The sequence below is a fragment of the Sprattus sprattus genome (genome assembly GCF_963457725.1).
Source record: "Sprattus sprattus genome assembly, chromosome: 11".
Taxonomy (NCBI): Eukaryota; Metazoa; Chordata; class Actinopteri; order Clupeiformes; family Clupeidae; genus Sprattus; species Sprattus sprattus.
In genome coordinates, this window is record NC_137909.1 from 26,498,677 (window position 1) to 26,519,377 (window position 20,701).

Here is a 20,701-nt window from a genome sequence, read left to right on the forward strand (position 1 = left end):
TAAAATTCTAAAATAAATCGTGACATTTTAAACAAATAAAGCAAGACATCTGACTTACCTTGCTTTTGACCACCTGCACTTCCTCCAATGACCTCTTGATCCAGGAAAAAGTGCATTATTTCAGAATAAAGTGTTTTGTGTAGCATTAACACCAATTACCTAATTTAGAGTGACTGATATTTATTTGATATTATTAATAATAATTAGCACTTTTTTTGTACAAATGTTACAAAATGTTCTTTCTATTGTATGTAATGTTAATGTAAATAACATTTAATTCACAAAAAACTTTTTTAATTAAAAATGTATGGCTCCACTTCCATGTATGTTCAAAGTGACAAGACCATTCCTTGAACCTGGCATTTTAGATAAATTGCTAAAATTAAACATTGACCTCTAGATGAATAAACTTTCTTTTATCATTGCATGGACCGTCCTTATTTATTGAACATAATCATATCAGGTCACCTTAAAGGATTTTGGTGTGTCCAAAAGTAAGTGACAGCACGTTTTTGTGGAATGACCCAGCTACCATCTCACAGAAGTCGTCCTCCCCATTTCTGTTTAGTAGTTGTAATGCATTACTCACACCCCAGCCGCGTTATTTACATGGAAAAATGAATTGAGAAATGTCTCAACTGCTCATATTTGGCTGAATACATGCCGATCTGGGTTTGAGCTAGTAACTGAGAAGGCCAAAAGAAAAGTTCTTGATTTTGGCAGAAAACTGTAGGCTGTGTTCTGATTTTTATAATGATTACTGATCAATTCGCTTCTCAGAAACTGTTCATTGATAGACCGCTGAAGGTGCTGGCTGTCGCGCAGTTTTAAGATTGGGCTACAAAGGAAATGTCTTCAGATTAGCGTAAAATGAAATGCGAGGGGCTCCCTATGTGACCCGTCGGATGGGCCAGTTAACTGCGGGCATTCGGAGAGGCGTAAATTAATTCCTCCAAATCTCGCTGGATGTGATGTCAAAGGCATGCAGTCACAGCCCGCCCCCACCCCCATCCCAGGGAGCACAAACTCCGCTGCCACGAAGCGATTTTCCTTAAGCTCAGCCAGCAAGCAGCAGAAGAGGAGCTGGCTCTACAGAACACTCATCTTCGTGTGAAGTCTTTTCAGGATATCGACAACAGTAAGTTATGGCCATTTCTAACCATGACGTTACTCCGTTTGCGATGCAGAAGTGATACAAAACTAAAGTTATGACACTGGTTACAAATGTATGGTAACGGGTAATACCAAAACCCATAGTTTACTATTGTTGTACATTTGTGAACTAGCTTACGTTAGAAACAGTTCATTGATATTTAGAGGTTAACAAGAAGCCCCCCAGACTTCTAAAATGCAGTTAATTTAAGCCTTGTCTTGGGGTCTGTTCGCTCCGTTAACCAATGTTAGTCTATGATGCAGTGTAATCATATTAGCTATAAAGGTGTGACATCTAATCAGTGCTGTGTCGGCGATCACAAACCACTTTATTAACAAAGATATTTTTAAAGCATTGCTTTGAAGTAACTTAGGTGGTACTGTTAAAAAAAAAAAAAGAGTACAGCATTGTGCAACTTTTGAGGGTCAGTCACTGACAAAATGTTCATGAATATGGATCCACTAAGAACAAAAAACCCATCTAACTGAGCTTCAGGTCGTAACATTAGAAAGATTGAATGAGGCTGGACATAAAGAAGGCTTTGTGATGTGTGAGTTCCCCACCTGCTTAAATTTGGTCTTGATCCTGTGGGTAAATGCATGTTGGCTATAGGCTACCAAGAAGAGTGACCATCACTGACACACACACACACACACACACACACACACACACACACACACACACACACACACACACACACACACACACACACACACACACACACACAGGAGCCACTGTTCCCAAAGATGCAGCGTGGCAGAGTGGGTCTTGAGCAGTGAGAACTAATATGGGGAACCTACACGGTTCCATTATTGCGAAATGCCAGTTCTTAATGAAAGCAATCCATCCATGTTAACCTAATCAATATCTGTATGTTGTCACATCTGCCTACGCCTTTTTCCCGTTACCACCTGGATTCAAAACTGGGGGACTATGATGAGGTTGTGGCCTATGGACTTCGTGTAAAGACGATCCTTATGCTGGTCTCTCTCTTGCTGTTAATGAAAGGAATTTAGATAGATGCCCTTCTTTACATCAACACAAGATTATCAGGCACAGACGTGCAATCAAATATACCCACTGTTGATAAATGTGCTCTCGTCTTTTTACTCCAAAGATTTGCCAACTCAGACTCAGATTTGAGAAGTTCATAGTGAAAACGTATATGTGTTAAATGTGCTTCTAGCAAATCATCATCATCATCATCATCATCATCATCATCATCATCTCATCTCTGAACACGTGAAATAAACCATTTTCTTGTCTCCCAGGTGATGGCGGTGACCAGGATATGCTGTATTGGAGCGGGGTACGTCGGCGGCCCTACCTGCAGTGTCATCGCGCAGATGTGCCCAGATGTGGTCGTCACGGTCGTGGACATTAATGAGGACCGTATCAACGCCTGGAACTCCAGCTGCTTGCCTATTTTTGAGGTAGAGCACATCTGGTGCAACACTCTCTCACTCTCTCAGCATGCAAACACACCGGAGCCCCCAAATCTACACACTCAAAGTATTTCTAAAGATACTGTAAACATTACTTCTAAGAAGTGCTTGAGCTGGCAGGCTTTAGTTTCTGTCATGTCAACAGATGCTATAAAAATAATAGTCTGTGGGACTTTCTTGGGTGCTGTAGTCAGCAAATCAGCTCTATTAACATTTCAAAAGACAGGGATGTACCTATCTGGCTGTTATATTGTATGTTAACCTCACGCTGAAGGGGCTACTAGGGACTTAATGTATTGTATGTTACATAGCATTTTTATTCTCTAGCTTCAGTGACCTTCAAGAGAATATTTACCTTTATTTCCAGTGTGATTATAATGTTTTATAATCATCCAAATTCTACTCACCTGCCAAGCCATTCTACAGAATAGACCCTTTTAATAAACGTTCATAGAAACCTGGTTTAAACTTACCTCTTAATTTCACGTGTTCAACTTAAGCTTTGCATTTGTTCATGAGTGTGTCCTCATCCGTCCTGTCTGTGTAGCCTGGACTGCAGGAGGTGGTGGAGTCCTGTCGGGGGGTCAACCTGTTCTTCTCTACGGACATAGACACCGCCATCAAAGATGCTGACCTCGTCTTCATATCAGTGAGTGTCACCACTAAAGTTTCTCCCGTTTGAAGTGCACAACGAGTTCCTGGTAAACCCGTTTTTGTGGTTTAGTTCACATTCCTCTCACTCCAGGAAGATCTGCCTGTTACACTAAGTGGATGCCTGCAGCTTTGGCTGGGAGGCTTTCAGCACCTTTGACTTCTGAGGCTGTGAAAGGCTTGAGTCACTGGCATGTGAGAGCAGAAAGTCTCAGATGTGAGGATGTTGATCTATTTCAGATTTCTAGATAGATAGACATCGCTAGTTGACTTTATTAAATTAGATTGACAGAGCAGCCAGACACATCAAAATGCAGAGTTCAAAGGACACAAAATAGAGATAAAGGCACAGATATAACAAGGCGCAGACAAAGGCACATAGATTTGCACCAAGGGAAGCAACATTATTTCAACTTCTTTGTTTCATGCACTCTAACTCAGTCTCAGGACGGAAACATATTGTTCTTACAAAATGTATAAAATTGTTCTTACATGTATTATTTATCAAGTAAATCACAAATGACAGACTGTGACATGTGTGTCATTCTACAGTTCATTGAGCGAAGATGAATTAGTAAATAGAAAGTCATTACAAAACTATGTGTCTTCTGAACTCAATCACAATTCAAATGATGAAGTATTTCCCAGATTGTATGGACCCATATTTCCTTGAAGAGATACACAAACGATCTTAACCTACTCAGTATCAGTGTACTGTTCATCCCTTATGAGTGAGAATCAGTGTCTGATTCGCTGCATCCTAGAATAGTCAAAGGCGTATTTAGCGTATTTAGTCATTTCTGTGCTGTTGTCTGCTTGCGCGGTCTGGAAACACAGCCTGTAAATCCCAGAATGGTTTTATTAAAGACAAGAAACATGTTTTTCACATTTTAAGTGTCAGGCTTTGGCTCTGAATTTAAAGTAATTTGTGTACTTGCAGTTATATTTTAAGCTTTTCAATATACTCCCCAATAAACATATTGTATCCACTCAAAGGTATAAAGTTGGCAAACATCCTTCCGCAAGCAGTCTGCTCCACTGTTCTACCTGTGGCAGTCACCCTTGTGTAGTTATCAGTGCCCCAATACAGCTCTTAAACTGAATGTAATAACATTGTTCAAGATAATCTTACTATACTGGAACTAAAAAACATTGATCACATGACTCTATAATACTCTATAAGACAAACTCCTAAGTAAAGAAAACCATCTCTGTGTTTGCGTCTTGCAGGTGAACACTCCGACAAAGACCTTTGGTATTGGTAAAGGTCGTGCAGCTGACCTGAAGTACATTGAGGCGTGCGCGCGGCGCATTGCAGAACTGTCCAGTGGCTCAAAGATAGTGGTGGAGAAGAGTACCGTGCCCGTCCGCGCTGCCGAGAGCATACGCCGCATCTTTAACGCCAACACCAAGAACAACCTCAACCTACAGGTAACTCCAGTTTATAATTCAAATTAAATTAATTCAAAAAATATAATATTCTCAATATACAGTACAGGTAACTCAAGTCAAACACTTGACAAAAGTGCATACATGTTTTCATACATGTACTGTATAATCAATGTTAACCTTTTTTTCATACTAGAAATATTAAAATTCTTCCTCTACAATCCATCATGTCATCAATCATTTCTGACGGTACCTGTATCATGAGTTCCTTGTTCCTTAATTTGTGATTTTTCTGTAGGTGCTGTCCAACCCAGAGTTCCTGGCTGAGGGAACCGCCATCACAGACCTGAAGAACCCGGACCGCGTGCTGATCGGAGGAGATGAGACTCCGGAGGGGCAGGCCGCCGTCCAGGCCCTCAGGAGGATCTACGAACACTGGGTGCCCAAAAACAAAATCATCACAACCAACACCTGGTCCTCCGAACTCTCCAAACTGGTAGGGCTGCATTGCCTTACAACTGGAAGGGATCTTCATAGGACTTTCTGGACTTTAAACTTTCAGTATTCCAGTTGTTTGCACGGAATGCGAGCTAGAAGTATTCATTCAATTCAATTCAATTCAATTCAATTCAATTCAATTCAATTCAATTCAATTCAATTCAATTCAATTCAATTCAATTCAATTCAATTCAATTCAATTCAATTCAATTCAATTCAATTCAATTCAATTCAATTCAATTCAATACAATTCAATTCAATTCAATTTTATTGATAAAACGCCAAAACAATAACATTTTCTCAAGGCGCTTCACAGAGCCCAGTGCCTGAACCTCCTTAGAGTAAGCACAATGGCGACAGAGGCAAGAAAAAACTCCCTGTTAATCCGAAAGAAACCTTAAGCAGAACCATGGTACATAAGTTGGGATAAAGCATAAATTGCATTACATGTCTGCAGTAGGCTCAACAGGCTTCAGTGGCTTATCCACCACACTGAGGGATCCTTGCCCATCCTGTCCTCTCTCTCTCTCTCTCTCTCTCTCTCCCTCTCTTTCTCTCTCTCTCTCTCTCTATCTCTCAGGCGGCCAATGCCTTCCTGGCACAGCGCATCAGTAGCATCAACTCCATCAGCGCGCTGTGTGAGGTCACCGGGGCGGACGTGGAGGAGGTGGCCCATGCCATCGGTACCGACCAGAGGATCGGCAGCCGCTTCCTCAAGGCCAGCGTGGGTGAGTGGTGAGGGCCGGTGGCAGCTGGTGACCAAAGTTCTTGGTGACGCAACTTCATGCATCTCTCATTCCCCCACCATGAACAGGGACAGGGTTAGTCTGGGAGGGGCTGGGAGGGGCAGGGTGGCAGGGTTGGGTCCCTGTGGTGAACATGGCAGGGGCCCGTAGGCAAACTCGCTCATTTACTGTATCTATGAAAAATCTATTAAAAACCCAATAAGCAGTGGTAATCGCCCTTACAACTGTATAACAAGTGTGGAATGTAGGGGTCAATGTAAGTGCTTACAGCAAAGAACCAGTCGATTTTTCCATGTCTACCTTTGTGAATTGTATAAATGTGTATGCTATGGAAACAAAATAGTATGCATATGATGAACTGTACAGTATTATAGCCTGTGTGGTGAACTTGTTCAGTGGTTTTATAAGACAAGGATACAAAGAGATGCAAAGCCTGTTGTCCAAACAGAGACTCTGGTGTTCTCTGTAATTGTCCTAAGGGCGGTTTCAGTTTCCACAGGCACATTATAACATCTGTCTTTAGTTAGAGTGAGTGACTGTATGTACAGTCTGGAAGAAAAACACATGAACTCATGTCCATTCGGCACACAGGGCGTTATTGTTGAGCAATGCTTGTAGCACAATGGTCAGCGATGAGAACATATGCAAATGTTTGTTACTGTGGTGTTCCCAGATCCAACTTCAAGTAAATCAGAAACAGACGGGAACAACCCTGTGGGATTTCAGTGTTGAAATCAGTCACACGGAAAGAACTGAACCAGAACTTTTTTGTTCTGGAACAGACTCAGACTTAATGTTCTATTACACTATAATCTTGCTCTTAAGTTTGCACCCTTCTTTTGTGTGTGGATTAAATGCATATGCACATGTGATTTAAGAGAATTGGATGTTAACCTGTGTGTGTGTGTGTTTGTGTCCATAACTCCTTGTTTGTGTTTGTAGGCTTTGGTGGGAGCTGCTTTCAAAAAGATGTCCTAAATCTGGTGTATTTGTGTGAAGCACTGAACCTTCCCGAGGTCGCAAGATACTGGCAACAGGTGAGTTGTTCCCATCGGTACAGATGGGATTTTTAAACTGGGGGGGACGCTTACATCGCCTAATCAGCTGTGCAGAGTTATTAACTGATGATTGTCGCTTAACGTAGGGAGAGCGGATCGGGGTCACTATGAATCCCGTCCCCAATGCTATCTGCGCCCCTGGATGTTCCCCTGTCTTGCATACTCCAACTCAAATCCTAACCCTGACTTTAATTTAATTAATGTACTAAAGTACTAATGTACTTACTATCAATGCGTTGTTAGTCCATGTTTTTGAAAATGGCAAACTAGTCTTTATCATTACCGTTACAGCGTGTAATGTAATACAGTGTAACCTACATCTGTAGTCGTGCATATTGGTTTGTAGTGTAACCTAAAACTGTTGTAATGTATATTGTGTTTTGTAGTGTGGATATATGGTCACTGTTGTTTGTATGTTGTTGTTTTTGTTTTATCGCAGGTGATTGAGATTAATGACTACCAGCGCAAACGTTTCTCCTCCCGCATCATCAGCTGTCTCTTCAACACGGTGACCGATAAGAAGATCGCTCTGCTAGGCTTCGCCTTTAAGAAGGACACCGGAGACACCAGGTGAGCTACAGAGTCCTGATGCTTAAATATACACACATACAATTGACAAACAGACAGAGGGATATGGTAGTCTTGGTATGTCAGTGAAATCAGAAAAAGGTATGAAATCACAAATTCACAAAAAAAGCGTAAGGAAGCATCTATTGAAGCATAAACAATACCTCATGAAATAAAAAATCTGATTCATCTTTCAGCTATATTTGTTATATAGATTTGTTGTCGTTCATTTTGAATGTATCTCTCTTGAATGTTTTAGAGAATCATCCAGCATCCATATCAGCCGTTACCTTCTGGAGGAGGGGGCCTGTCTGCATGTATACGATCCCAAAGTCAAAGCAGAACAGATCATCCTGGACCTGACTCAGGTCACAGCCTCTGAGAAAAACACCCCATCCAGAGGTACACACACACACACACACACACACACACACACACAGACACACACACACAGACACACACACACACAGACACACACACACAGACACACACACACAGACACACACATGCGTGCACATTTGTCATTTTTAAGGTATGACCTTGTCTCTTCATTGTGGTTATTTGTTTCCTTCCTTCCTTCCTGCAGTGTCTGAGCTGGTGACGATCGCCACCAGCCCCTATGAGGCCTGTGAGAACGCCCACGCCATCGTCATCTGCACAGAGTGGGACATGTTCAAGGTTTGTGACGCACTGTAGCCCTTTGTACGATACTTATGCATGCATGACAAGGGAAAGGCTGCCTCTACACACAAAACAATTCCCCTTATTCCCCTATCCTTTTCTAGGATAATTAATTGTGTATGAATTGGGATTAATGCTGCAGTGTCTATGATCAGTGAACTTACTGTGAAGTGTCATAATTACTGCACTACAAAATTCTCAAAATGTATCATTTGTCAGAATTGCCCCTAAACCAGACACCAGTTAAAGCTATCAATGCATTAATGACTCATAGAGATTCTGAGCGCTACCATGGCCAATCAATATTCTAATGTTATGGAGAGTTTGACAGAGGGACGCAACACACAATATCTCCTAAAATGTCTCCTTCCCTTGTAATAAAATTATTATCAATCAGGCCATGAAGGTAATCATATTTGATGTAACTGTCTTTCACCTATATATCTATAATGCTGGACACATTATGTGGGCAAAACACTTGACAAGTGTGAAATACTGTAACCGAATAATTTCCACCCATATCTAAGAAAGGGCAGGGGGGGGGGTCACACACAACAATTATAATATAATATTTACCTGAAGCTTTAATGTTAAAGTATATTTAGGATTTGCCTGAACTTTAACTAAAGTGTATTCCTATTTCTATGCTCTCTTTGCAGGAGCTGGACTATGAGAGGATCTATAAGGCCATGTTGAAGCCGGCCTTCGTCTTTGATGGCAGAAGGATCTTAGATGGACTACACGACCAGCTCCAGAACATTGGCTTTCAGGTGGGCGGCTTCAGTGCCATGTCATGTCATCCCGCACTTTTTATTCCTTGTGTAAAATAGTATTTATTGTTACACTAGGTCTCTATTGCTCGTAGTTTGATTGTTTTCTCATTTGTACGTCGCTCTGGATAAAGGCATCTGCTAAATGACTAAATGTAATGTAAATGTAGATGTAGTTTTAATCAGATCAGTACAGGCTCCAATGAAGGGGGCATGGGTATTACCTTTGCTGTAATACTTTTTAGAACACTAAAGTTAGCCGTCTTTATATATTGTGATAGTCATATAGGCCTATGTCAGTATGATATTAACCCAGCAGGAATCGCGCAAAGAGACGTGCATCTTTGTCCCCCTGTTATTTAGCCAATGCACAGGACATTGCAGGAGGGTTATGGACTTATTGACTGGTCTGGTTAAAATAACCAAGGACAACTGAAGTCGACTAAAGTTGCTTAAAACCTGAATAGCAGTTATTATTGATCCAAATCCTCATGTATTTCATGTCTGTTTGTTTTCAGGTGGAAACGATCGGTAAACGAGTAAACAAACGGATCACATTCACTTCAGAGTCAGATCAGCAGCCGCCTATGAAAAAGAACAAAGTATGAAGCAGTTTACAGACAGCAATCAATGCAAATGGCTGGCAGAAAGATGTCTCCTTTAATTTGAATCATGATTGTTCAATGTAAGCATCTCAGTGTTTCTCCACATGATATTTACTGCTGGGGAGACTTTATCTAATAAGGGCAGGTCAACAAGTATCTAAAATTATGTTTTTCATTTTTATACAATACAGACCGCTGTGGTAGTTGTCCACATGTGTATGAACGTTGTCTACAATGATGCTGTGACACAAGTCCAAACTGTTTTGGTAAATGTACAAATATATAATACTTTATAAATAAAAAACCTGTTATTTATAAATGGTTTGTGGGTACATTTAAAAAAATGCCTTGTAATGTTTTATCTTTTATCTCTTTTTTCATGATATATCTCCTATATAAATACACCAGGATTGTTTTGGTGGTGTAATATACATAACAGTTTCCTGTGATACAGAAAGAATGTGGATTAGTGAAACTTGATCACAACCCTCTGTTCTCTATTGCCATTTGACTTAACTTAAAACCTTCGTTCTCAGTCATCCACTGTCACACAAACATGCCTTTCACATACTCTTCAAAAGAACTCTGATTTTGGAACTCTTATACGTTCTATTTGACCTATTATCCCTCACGTGCATTCTATTACTTACCCAGTAATCCTCAGATTAAAATCCATAAAGGTTCTGTGAACGAGACAGAAAGGTTCTAAATAGAACCAAACAGGAGCCAAGGCTTCGAATACTGACAGGAGTAATTTATAGAACCATTAAGGGTTCTCCCAAGACAAAATGGAAAAAACTTTTGATATGATATCATATGACCTTTAAAAGTTAAAGGACACTAGCCAGCAGTGAATCATAAGAAAAGATGTAGTGGAAAAAGCATTTTGGACAGTGTGGTTGAATTGGTGACAAAGTAAACAGCTATGCTCTCAGGTGCTATGCACACGAAGTCTAGGGCCTCCGAATCGGATTTACTTTTCACACCAATCGAATCTTTTAATTTCGTAAATACGGAGGCTGGCAACGAGAGATTTGCGTAAACACGGAGGCAGCAGATTGCGGTGAACCGACTGTAGTACATACCTCACGCCTGTGGGTGGCGTCTTAGCGCTTTATTTACACAACTGAAAAAACGTGAAAAACCTAGAAGAAGAGACTCAAAAGCACAAGGTAAAGGAAGCAGCAAACGGATAAACAAATTACACAAGACATTCAAGCTCCAATTAACAACATTACATTATGATGGTTAATAAAATCAGTGGTCAGACTAAATGATATGCGAAAATGAATTATTTTTTCTATTGATAATAAAGAGTTTGGAACAGTAACATGACATGTCTGTCATCCCATCTCCCATGATGCATTGCTCCGAGCATTTTACATACATTTATGAATAAAAAAGCAAATTAAATCGCTGGCCAATTTATATTTGTGGTCATGAAAGTTATGTTACGTCTGAATAAGAAGAATTAGATCAAGATAGGGGCTAATCAAAAATCAGAAGACTGGGTTAATGTTAGTGAATTCGAGGCCCACCATGAGTGAGATTTTGAGGGAGAACAAGTTATTTATATACGGGTTGGAGATGGCGGAAAAGATCACGTGGGGCAGTGACGTCATCAGGTTGCGTGAAACCGTGCAGACGAACACCAGCCCCCGTACCGATTCAAATCTACTCACTTTCTACCCCGGACTGCGATTGTTGCAGAAACGAGGTGCGGATAGAGAGTGTTCGTATGGATGATAGGGCTATCTGTATTAGCTATCCGTATCAGTTTGACAAACTAGGCTCCATGTAAACGACACTTAAAACAGTGGTTCTTAACCTGGGTTCGTTCGAACCCCGGGGGTTCGTTGAGCCACTCTCAGGGGTTCGGCAGGGGTCAAGACACACGCAGTATAGCCCGGTTCACACTAGCAATGTCGGGCCGTTTTTATACATACCTACATTTTGAAGAAATCATATTTTATTTTTCAAATTACGAAGGGTTCGGCGAATGCACTGATGAAGCTTGCAGGGTTCAGTACCTCCATAAGAACCACTGCTCTAAAATGTCCCAGACATCTTGAAAAAAACCTTTTTGCAGGCATAAGGGCAGTGTCTGGGTTTTCTGTGTACTTCACAAGTTGTAAAGAGGTGGTTTATGACTGTCATTTCTTGTATGAAATGTTACGTATTGCAGTTGGCCTGACATTGTCCTCATAAATTTCACTTCAGTCGTGGTCTGGCGACTCTTCAATGGGTTTTCTTGGGGCTGTATAGTGGCTTCTGGGATGGGTGTAGTCCAGAATAACATTTCAAGTTACTTGAGCAACCTTGGACACTACTCTTCGTAAGCAATATGTTAGGCTTCATGTCAATATTATTTAACCAACCTCTTTAATTCACAGAAAGGTCTACTAATACACATTTGGCATATTTTTATTCAAAGTTTAGTCAACTCAGTGACTTAATGTTAATGCTTCTTAAGTACAAAAAAACTGAATTACAAACACTTGATGAGATGATTTCAGACAGACCTGATTGTGAACAAATGTACAGTTCAGGTGAATAATTCTAACATTGACCATGGACCACGCAGTAAAGTTGTTCCAAATACGCTTCTGATTTCTCCGCTCCTTGAATTCCCGTGGGCAAGGATATAGCAAGGATATAATTTTAGAAAAATGACAACAGAAGGTGTGGTTGCATCTGTGTCTAGTTACACATAGTTACACAAGGGGTAATTTGAGAAACTGATTGCGTAAAAGCACATGCAATGGCATAGAATGGCAGATGCACAACAAGCACACAGATAATTGATAACTATAAAATATCTATTTTCTGTTCGACCTGTTGAAATACGTTTGTGTTAGAAGACATCTATATTCAGTTGGCTAATTTGAATAAGCACATCCCAAAGCGATCCGTTAGTGGGGAGCCAACATTCTGCCCTGAGGCTGTCGGCTGTGAATACCTAAACTGGGATGGCCTTCAAAGTAGACGTATTAAACATACTTGACAATAAGTTATTGGACAAAGATGTAACGCTTTCCACTCCCCTTATTCGTCGTTCGAACCAACCAATAGCCTAACAGGACGACTTGGCTCCCCTCTAACGGAAGTTGCGTAGATTCCGTCTCGCAATGCGATTCGATATTTTTTGGCGTGGAATTTAAAATCCAGTCATCAATTTACTGGGACTCATAACAGGAAAGTAAGTGTGTAAAACTTTATAAATAACTAAGGAGCTGTGTTTGAATTATGTTGCCTTGTGTTTGAACTATCTGGCATGCCTATAAAGTCCATACATTGTGGGCAAGTCAGTTTGCGTTACATGGACAGCGCTAAATAACCTAACGTTAGATTTGCTAATTATGCTAGCTAGCTAGCTATCTTTCAAAAAAATCTTGCTAAGGTTTTTGATTTTCCAATTGTATTTGCTACTTGCCTCGCCTTCAATAGCGTGGTTAGTTGGCTACACTGCAATAAAGAGCTAACGGGATACCAAACGCATTTTAGGGTATGTCCGTTTATTAACGTAAATTTGGCGATTAAAATTTCCAAAGCATGTTGACAGCAGTTTAGCAAAAAACCAGCATGCTAGTAAATATGTAACATGCTAGTTAAGTGAGTAACATGATATTTGTAGCATTGATACATTTCCGCATCATTGTATTTCCTTGTATCATCCATCGAATGACCATTGGTGCACACTCATTGTTTTTTTGTTTATGATCGATAAATGTACATAGTAGTTCCCTCTTTTTTCTGGCTTGTTTATTTAGTAAAACATGAAGTATAAAGCTAGATGACTATACTTAACGTTAGCCTGCATCTACAAATGCAAGAAGATAAAAAGTGCTGAAGTTGGTTTTTGATTGCATTCATTGTTTGGGTGAGCATTTTGTAATGAATCAAGACAGTCTAATTTAACGCCTTTCGCCCACTGATCTCAAAAAGAAACTTTCTTTTTGAGATCAGTGCTTTCGCCCTACTCGGAATTCCATTGTCTTTACTGTTTACTTCCTGTCAGAGGATGCTTGCCTTGCATACATTTAAAGAAAAAAAAAACGGTCACATCTGTATAACTGTTCGGCTAAAGGTTTTCTTTGGATAAGGTTTGAAGTAAATATTCGTTCAATGATAAAACACTGCAACAGATGAGATGAATGGAGATCAATGGGCTCCGTTAGGTGTCATTTAATTGAGATGTGGGACACAGTCACACTTGCAAACAGAGGGGTTTCGTAGATTTAGCATTTGGCAATTTCCTCTCCTATTAGTGGCAACATGGCTAGATCATTGACTTGCAGATCCTATTTCAACATATTATAATATATAACTACTGCCAGTTCTTCTTAGATAAATGAACTGGTACAGGTTTTATCCCTTATAGCAAAGATGCTTGGATAAGATTGTTTTCCTACCAAATAAAAGCTACTGTTAGTCTTAACTACTGTGTTCTTTATATTGGTGAACTAGACCCATATCTCATGGGGTTCCCTGTGTAGCTTGTTAAAGGGAGATTCACAAGCGTGTAAGCGCTTAACTCCTATAACTCATATTTATTTGCATTGCTTTGCTTCCTGGCTCATATGTTTCCCCGCAGTCTGATAACCTGTGTAGCCTGTACGTGACCTGTTTTTTCCTGCTGTGTGTAAGGTGTCCATGGCGCAGTCACTGGTCCCCAGCTCCTCGTCTGTGGGCCTGAGAGGTGCCCCACTCTCACCAGAGTGCCAGCCCTCCCCCATGACCGAGCTCACCAACTGCTTCACGGGACTCGCCGCCTTCCAGACAGGGTAACACCACCTTGTGCAGTGTCACAGAAAACTGTCTATTCTCATTTTATTTACCTCAGGTTTGATGTGCAGATGGGTCCCGTGGCCGTGGTTCTGCTTAAGGTTTCTTCCTGCCTAACAGGGAGTTTTTTCTTGCCCCTGTTGCCATGGTGCATGCACTAAGGGGGTTTAGGCTCTGGGCTCTGTTTAGCGCCTAGAGGCAATTGTATTGTTATGGCGCTATACAATGAATTGAAATTGAATTGAATGTGATAACTGAGTGTGTGAAGCGGCTGCTAAATAACCTCTGCTCTGGAATTGCAGTGTTAGCTCCAGTAATAAACTTCCAAAGCTCTTGGGGTTAAATGTTTGATGGCCCTCTTTGTCTGTACCCCTGTAGAGACACGCCCCGGCGTTGTCTGGACTTGTCCAACATTAGTAATGGGAGCCTGGATGAGGCTGCGGCTCTGTCCTCTCCACATGGCGGCCGCTACCTAGGTGAGCAAACCAGCCTTACACTTCTTTTGGATTACTTTTAAGAGCATAACCCTGACTCATCCTATGTTTGCACATGAAGATATTTAATCATGGCATTTTACTAGTTTTTGATAGATTTGAGGGATAAGGGATTTTGAATTTAAGTCATTTTAGGTAAAGCTTCACAGCAGCATTCCCTTATATTAACTTTGTTCAGAGCATTTGTTTCTATAACGTAATGAATCGATAAATATCCGCATTAACAAACATTATTTAATATTTAGTGCTGTAATGAATGTTTTAGTCCTGTTAAGGCCAGAGATAATTGATGTTCGCTAAAGGACTGTTTATGTGTAATTCATTACACATCTGTGCTCTTGATAGTAAACATGTTGCATGTCGGTACTGTTATTTAAGTTAATAATAAACTCTTGCAGAACCACCTTCCTGTTCAGTTGGGGTACCAGAGTCACCAGTTCCCAGGTTTGTTTGTTTCCTCTCTTAATTATTTGTAAGAATTATTGTTTTTTTTTTTTTTTTTCGTTTCTTAATATTTTTTATGAATGGTTGTTTGTGTTAGTTTGTTTCGTTTCTTAATTATTCTAAAGAATTATTTTGAATATATTTGTCTTAATTGTAAATGTATGGCGTTTGCTATAGCCTCCACTGGTCATGTATGGCATTGAAGTATTGACTCTGTCCATCAAGACTGTTCTCCATATCAGTACAAAGACTGTCCATCAAGACTGTGTTCCCCATATCACCAGTACAAAGACTGTCCATCAAGACTATGTTCTCCATATCACCAGTACAAATACCGTCTATCAAGACTCAGTTCTCCATATCACCAGTACAAATACTGAAAGTAATGAACACAGAACAAGTGAAAACAATAATGTAGTTAGCAGTTACTAGTTAGTTTTTAGTTAGCCACTTCAATTGCTAGTGTTGGACATCAAAACTCAATTATTCTGTTCAACCACATTAACAGAGTAAGGGATAGATCTAAAAGAAAGACCGTTTTCAGTGAAGCTCAACAGGCTCTTTGTGTTTTCACCCCCTAGGACCAGTCGCATGAAGAGGCTGAGGTCCATCTTGGTAAACCTCCCCTCTAGCCTGGCACTGTAACCTGGGCACAGTTGTCAAATTGCTCGTTCTCATAATATGTTTCTATAGTGTTACATTTATGTTTATTTATTCTATAGAGTTGAATAGATATTGAATTGAATATGTTTACTTATTTAGTTAAGTTCAAGCAGTCTGCTTTGAACACACACACACATACACTCACACTTAAGGTTATTAGAAAATCATTAAAGAAGTCTCTGGCACTTGTTGTTTTGCTGGTTGTCATTATGATTTAACATGACGGTTAACTCACGCTTGATCACGTGTGATTCTCTTGTCTCCGTTGTGACTGACAGTGCTTGGCTGTAATAAAACGCTTGTCTTTTCCCATCTTTGATCTCAAAGCCCAGATTACTGTGCAGCAGCCCCAAACCTCCGCCCGGTGGAAAACCTGCCACCAACAAAGAGAATGTGAGTACGCACCTGAATCTTGCCTCTCGCTGACAGATTGCCCGAGACCTGAACCGCACCGCCATGAAGTTGAAATTACCTGTCCCATCAACCACCACCGGGTGGCAGTATTGACAGGGACTTTTGATATAATTCCTCCGGACAGGAGTCAGGACGGTGAACAGAATTGATCCAGGTGATTCAGCCGTGCAGTGCCACAAGATAGAGGTGTAATTTCTTAGATGGGTGTTTCTAGCCGAATTAAAGCATAAAAATGCTCCACCGACAACCATGTCAGCGGGTAGAAACAGGATAAGACACGGATTGTTGCTTAAAGTATTAAAAAATAAATAAAAACGAATGCAGAACTTGAGACATAATGTAACATGATCACCGTACTCTCTGCAAGGAGTCTTTGAGACAGAACAGTAAAATCTTCTGTGAATCAGTGTGTAATTAGCTTAAGTCATTAGTGAAGAGCAAAGAGCTGTGAGCCTGCATAAATAACTTCATTTTCTGCTGGCTGGGCTCAGTCACTTCGCCAGCTGTTAAATCTTTATGAGTACAATGCTTCATCTAATCGCTCAGCATCGCACAAGGAGCTGTTTGAAGTTAGAGTGTTCGCCTCATAAAATCCCTGTGAACAGTACAGTCCACATACACACACACACACACACACACACACACACGCTTAGTCACACACACTTAGTCTCAGTTTCAGCTCATCAAAGAGTTGACTTGTGTCGTTTGATCAACTCTGTTCTAGAACACAGCGTGATGGAGTTATTTCAATATTTGGTGTAATATACCAATTCAATCTCAGCTAAATCTCATTTTAGCATTGCTGTGTGTCCTCCTGCAAAAGCAAGCTCTTGGTGTGCTGTACAGAAATCGAGGTCTGTGCCTTGAGAGAAGGTTTGATGGAGCTGTATTTAAAATCACAGGACTGCCTGGAGTATGCTCTTGATTAGCTAAGCTCCCTAAAGAGTCCGTTCTCCAAATCGATGAGGCGATCGACACTGGTCTTCCCTTTGTTCCGCAAAATGAATCAAGTTAACTAATGCCGGTAGACCCTGCATTTCTCATCTTTTCTTATGCGATCAGGACTGCAAAACAACAGTAGTCTCATGCACAGACCTGTAATAAGCAGGATTGGTTACTAATACCGCTAGTCGCTATTATATACATGTTTAGTGTGGCATTAATACATTATAAACGCCACATTTACCTGCCAAGAGTGTTCTGCAGATGTCTTGCACTGCCAAACTCTTAACCATGCTTCAGTTTCAGTTTGTTTATTTGTTGAAGAGGGACACTTTACACATTAATAAACATTAAAATGTAAATGCACCCAATTGTAGCCAAAAGGCTAGTTTCCATTGGCAGTCCCCCTGCCAGAGTGTTAATGGCTAATGCTCTGTTTGTCTCTTTCCTCTTGCCGTAGGTGAGTCCTGAGGACTCGTGGTCAGGTAAGGGCAGGTGTTTGATGCCCTCTCTGGGTACCCTCCAGGTGCCCGGCAGTGAGGAGACGGGGGGCATGGTGAGCCCCATCCACCTCACTCCCCCCACCTCTCCTCCCATGTCCCCGATGGACGCGTTTGAGGGCCTGCAGGAGGAGGTGACCTTTCACCCTTTCACTTAAACTCACTGCCATGGTTACAATCTAGTCTAGTCCACATTCACTTATGAATGGAATTGTTGTCATTTTTGTAAGGCTTTTACTGTCATTTAATGTGGGAAACTCAGTCTCACTTGCCCATTGTCTGATGTCTCCTCTCTCTCTCTCTCTCTCTCTCTCTCTCTCTCTCTCTCTCTCTCTTTTCTCTCCCCCATCCCTCTCTTTCTTTCTCTATCAGCAGGGATCTGTCAATGTTGCCATGTCGTCCAGTATGGCGCTGCTTCTCTCTGACCCCCTCATGAGCCAGCACCTCAGCCTCTCCTCGGTGTGTGTGTGTGTGTGTGTGAGCGTGTGTGTGTGAGCCTTTTGCAGTTTGTGTTCATCTGTTAATATGGTGCTTTTTACATGTATGTACTTGTAAAGAGTTAGCCATACACGTCATGTGCTGCGTGTTTACCAGGACATCTGGGGGGTTTAGTTTGTTTTTTAAACCTTTTTGTCTTCTTTCGGTAAGGTGGTTTTTGGCTCTTTTTTTTGTTTTCTTGTTTGTTCTTATATATATATATACAGTATATATAATATATATAATTATTTTTGTTGCTTTAAGTAAGTGTGAACTGGTAAGGACACTCTCCACCCCTGGTCTTCACGTGTCCGTGTTCTTTCCCCCCAACAGGAGGCGTCCATGAGCCGGAGAGCGGGCCGCCGTTTGTTCCGCTCGCCCTCCATGCCCTCCATGCCCGAGCGGATGCAGCGCCCCCTGCTGAAACGCCCCCGCACTTCGCCGCTCACGGCCAAACCACCCATCAAACGCCACCGCACCATCCCCGTCATCTCCGAGCATAAAGCCGAGCCACAGAGCCAGCCCGCCAGCACGGAGGGCAGGGTAGGACCAGGGGTGGCGTGGGCGTGGGCGTGGGCGGGGGGCATCTAATTATGTTTCAATCAATGTTGACACGATGTTTATGTTCCATTAATTATTACAATTAGTAATAGCCCCGGCTACTGACGATCAGACTCGCCCTGTCTCCGTTTAAATGTGAATTTAATTATATGGCTACTGGCTAAAGAGCGTGTGGGCTGCCGGTGTCTGAATAAAAAGAAATAATAAATCTGGGTCCAGAGGGATGGCTCTGGCCTGGCGTGGTGTGGTCCTGATGAGAGTGATTAATGCTGCCCCGTCGACGAGATGGCACATTGATGCGCTGGCATTAATCTAGCTCCGCCGCTGTGTGCCTCCCCCCCCCCCCCCCCCAAAACGTTCCCAAGGCCTTTAAGTTGGTGATGGTGATCTTCCCAGATCAAGGGCACCTTGACTAACGGCACAAAATGGGCATCCTTCCCCCCCCCCCACCTTACACACGCAAGTGATTGACTTTGCTATCTAGTAGTAGTCAGCAACATTAACGCTAGAAAAAAAAGCACATATCCGTTTCTATGACCACCAGGGACTCAGTAAATCACATCCCTTATGTCGCCTCACTGTGATGGAATCCATGCTAGCTGGTGCGTGTGTCATAAAGAGTTACTGGTGCATTATGGGAACAAAGGGCACACATCCATATATAGTGCAGTATGGATTGGGAGCAGTGTGCTCATAAAAGTCTGGGATTTTAGAGAGGAGGTGGATAGGAGAGCATGTTGTGGTGCCCTGAAGCCATGCTTCTCTGCAGGGGTTTATGGTGTGTGTTGTGCTTTTGATCTCTGATCTCTTTGTCATAATCTTTCTCTCTCTCTTTCTCTCTCTCTCTCTCTCACTCACTCACTCACTGTGTCTGCCTGTCTCACATTCTGTTTTGCACACATATTATTTTCCGTCTCACTCACACACACACACACACACACACTCTTTCTGATACTGACACATACGTACATACTTCTCACACTCACTCACTCACTTGGTCTCACACACACACACACACACACACACACACACACACAGCACCTACTGAAGAAAAGGACTATGTCCTTGTGTGAGGCGACAGATCAGCATCTGGGTGGAGACGTTAATGCTGAATTCATCGGAGATTTCACTAAGGTATGTACACACACACAAAGTGCCTCTACAGGATCACACATCCACAGAGTGCCTCTGTGTGGTCTCTCCCTATAGCTCTCTCTCACACACACACACACACTGCATTGCTATACACACATAACAACACAGCACAAATACGGATACATGGGTAATGACCCATTACTCTTGCATGAGATGCAATAATTCAAAAACATTACAAACCCAATCAAAGAAGCCTCCTCTGAACATGTCGCTACGGATGGCGCCGGTGCCACAAAGCTATCTAGCACCCTGCCATTTGTTGACAAGCTGATTAAGTCAGTAATTAAGTCAGTGCCACCAACCCCTTTGATGTTCTGTGTGTGTGTGTGTTTGTTTGTAAAAGCAAGCCAAAGAATTAGAGCTCTTGCCCTTCCCTGTGTCTGCGTTGTGTCCCTGGAATCTGCTGCTGTGCTAAAGCCTCAGCCAGCTGTCTGTCTGTCTGTCTGTCTGTCTGTCGGTCTAGGCTCCTTGCCTCAAAGTCGATTTGAGCATTTAAACAGAGGGGAGGAGGGGGATATGTGTTTCATGTAATATAACTGTTGTTTGTGTGGATTGTACATAGGTGCATGCTCTACCCACTGTGGCTGGTAGGCATCAGGACCTGAAGTACATCAGTGGGGAGACTGTGAGTGTTAATTTACACACACACACACACACACACTCCTCAAGTACTGACATCATTCATTATAAACCATCCTGTATA

At 41.7% G+C, this 20,701-nt stretch overlaps 2 protein-coding genes across 2 annotated transcripts in view; both read left to right on the forward strand.

Annotated features, from left to right (window-relative positions):
* Positions 1–1,066: 1,066 nt before the first annotated feature.
* On the forward strand, positions 1,067–9,566 carry LOC308372667 (UDP-glucose 6-dehydrogenase-like; the record flags this gene model as incomplete). Its single annotated transcript, XM_080847940.1, has 12 exons — positions 1,067–1,138; positions 2,425–2,586; positions 3,146–3,247; positions 4,480–4,680; positions 4,937–5,134; positions 5,717–5,864; positions 6,825–6,919; positions 7,380–7,510; positions 7,767–7,909; positions 8,094–8,185; positions 8,848–8,958; positions 9,477–9,566. Exons 2-12 carry the CDS (start codon positions 2,428–2,430, stop codon positions 9,564–9,566), a joined length of 1,470 nt encoding a protein of 489 aa, XP_080704066.1. The 5' UTR covers positions 1,067–1,138; positions 2,425–2,427.
* Positions 9,567–14,216: 4,650 nt separating this feature from the next.
* LOC308372617 (M-phase inducer phosphatase 1-B-like) overlaps positions 14,217–20,701 on the forward strand; it is a gene marked incomplete at both ends in the record, with an annotated part of 10,208 nt that continues 3,723 nt past the window's right edge. Inside the window, 10 exons of the mRNA XM_080847832.1 lie at positions 14,217–14,347; positions 14,727–14,824; positions 15,241–15,286; positions 15,868–15,901; positions 16,277–16,342; positions 17,766–17,939; positions 18,178–18,264; positions 18,616–18,825; positions 19,882–19,977; positions 20,561–20,623. Coding sequence (XP_080703958.1) covers positions 14,217–14,347; positions 14,727–14,824; positions 15,241–15,286; positions 15,868–15,901; positions 16,277–16,342; positions 17,766–17,939; positions 18,178–18,264; positions 18,616–18,825; positions 19,882–19,977; positions 20,561–20,623 — 1,005 coding nt within the window. The remainder of the gene's footprint in view (positions 14,348–14,726; positions 14,825–15,240; positions 15,287–15,867; positions 15,902–16,276; positions 16,343–17,765; positions 17,940–18,177; positions 18,265–18,615; positions 18,826–19,881; positions 19,978–20,560; positions 20,624–20,701) is intronic.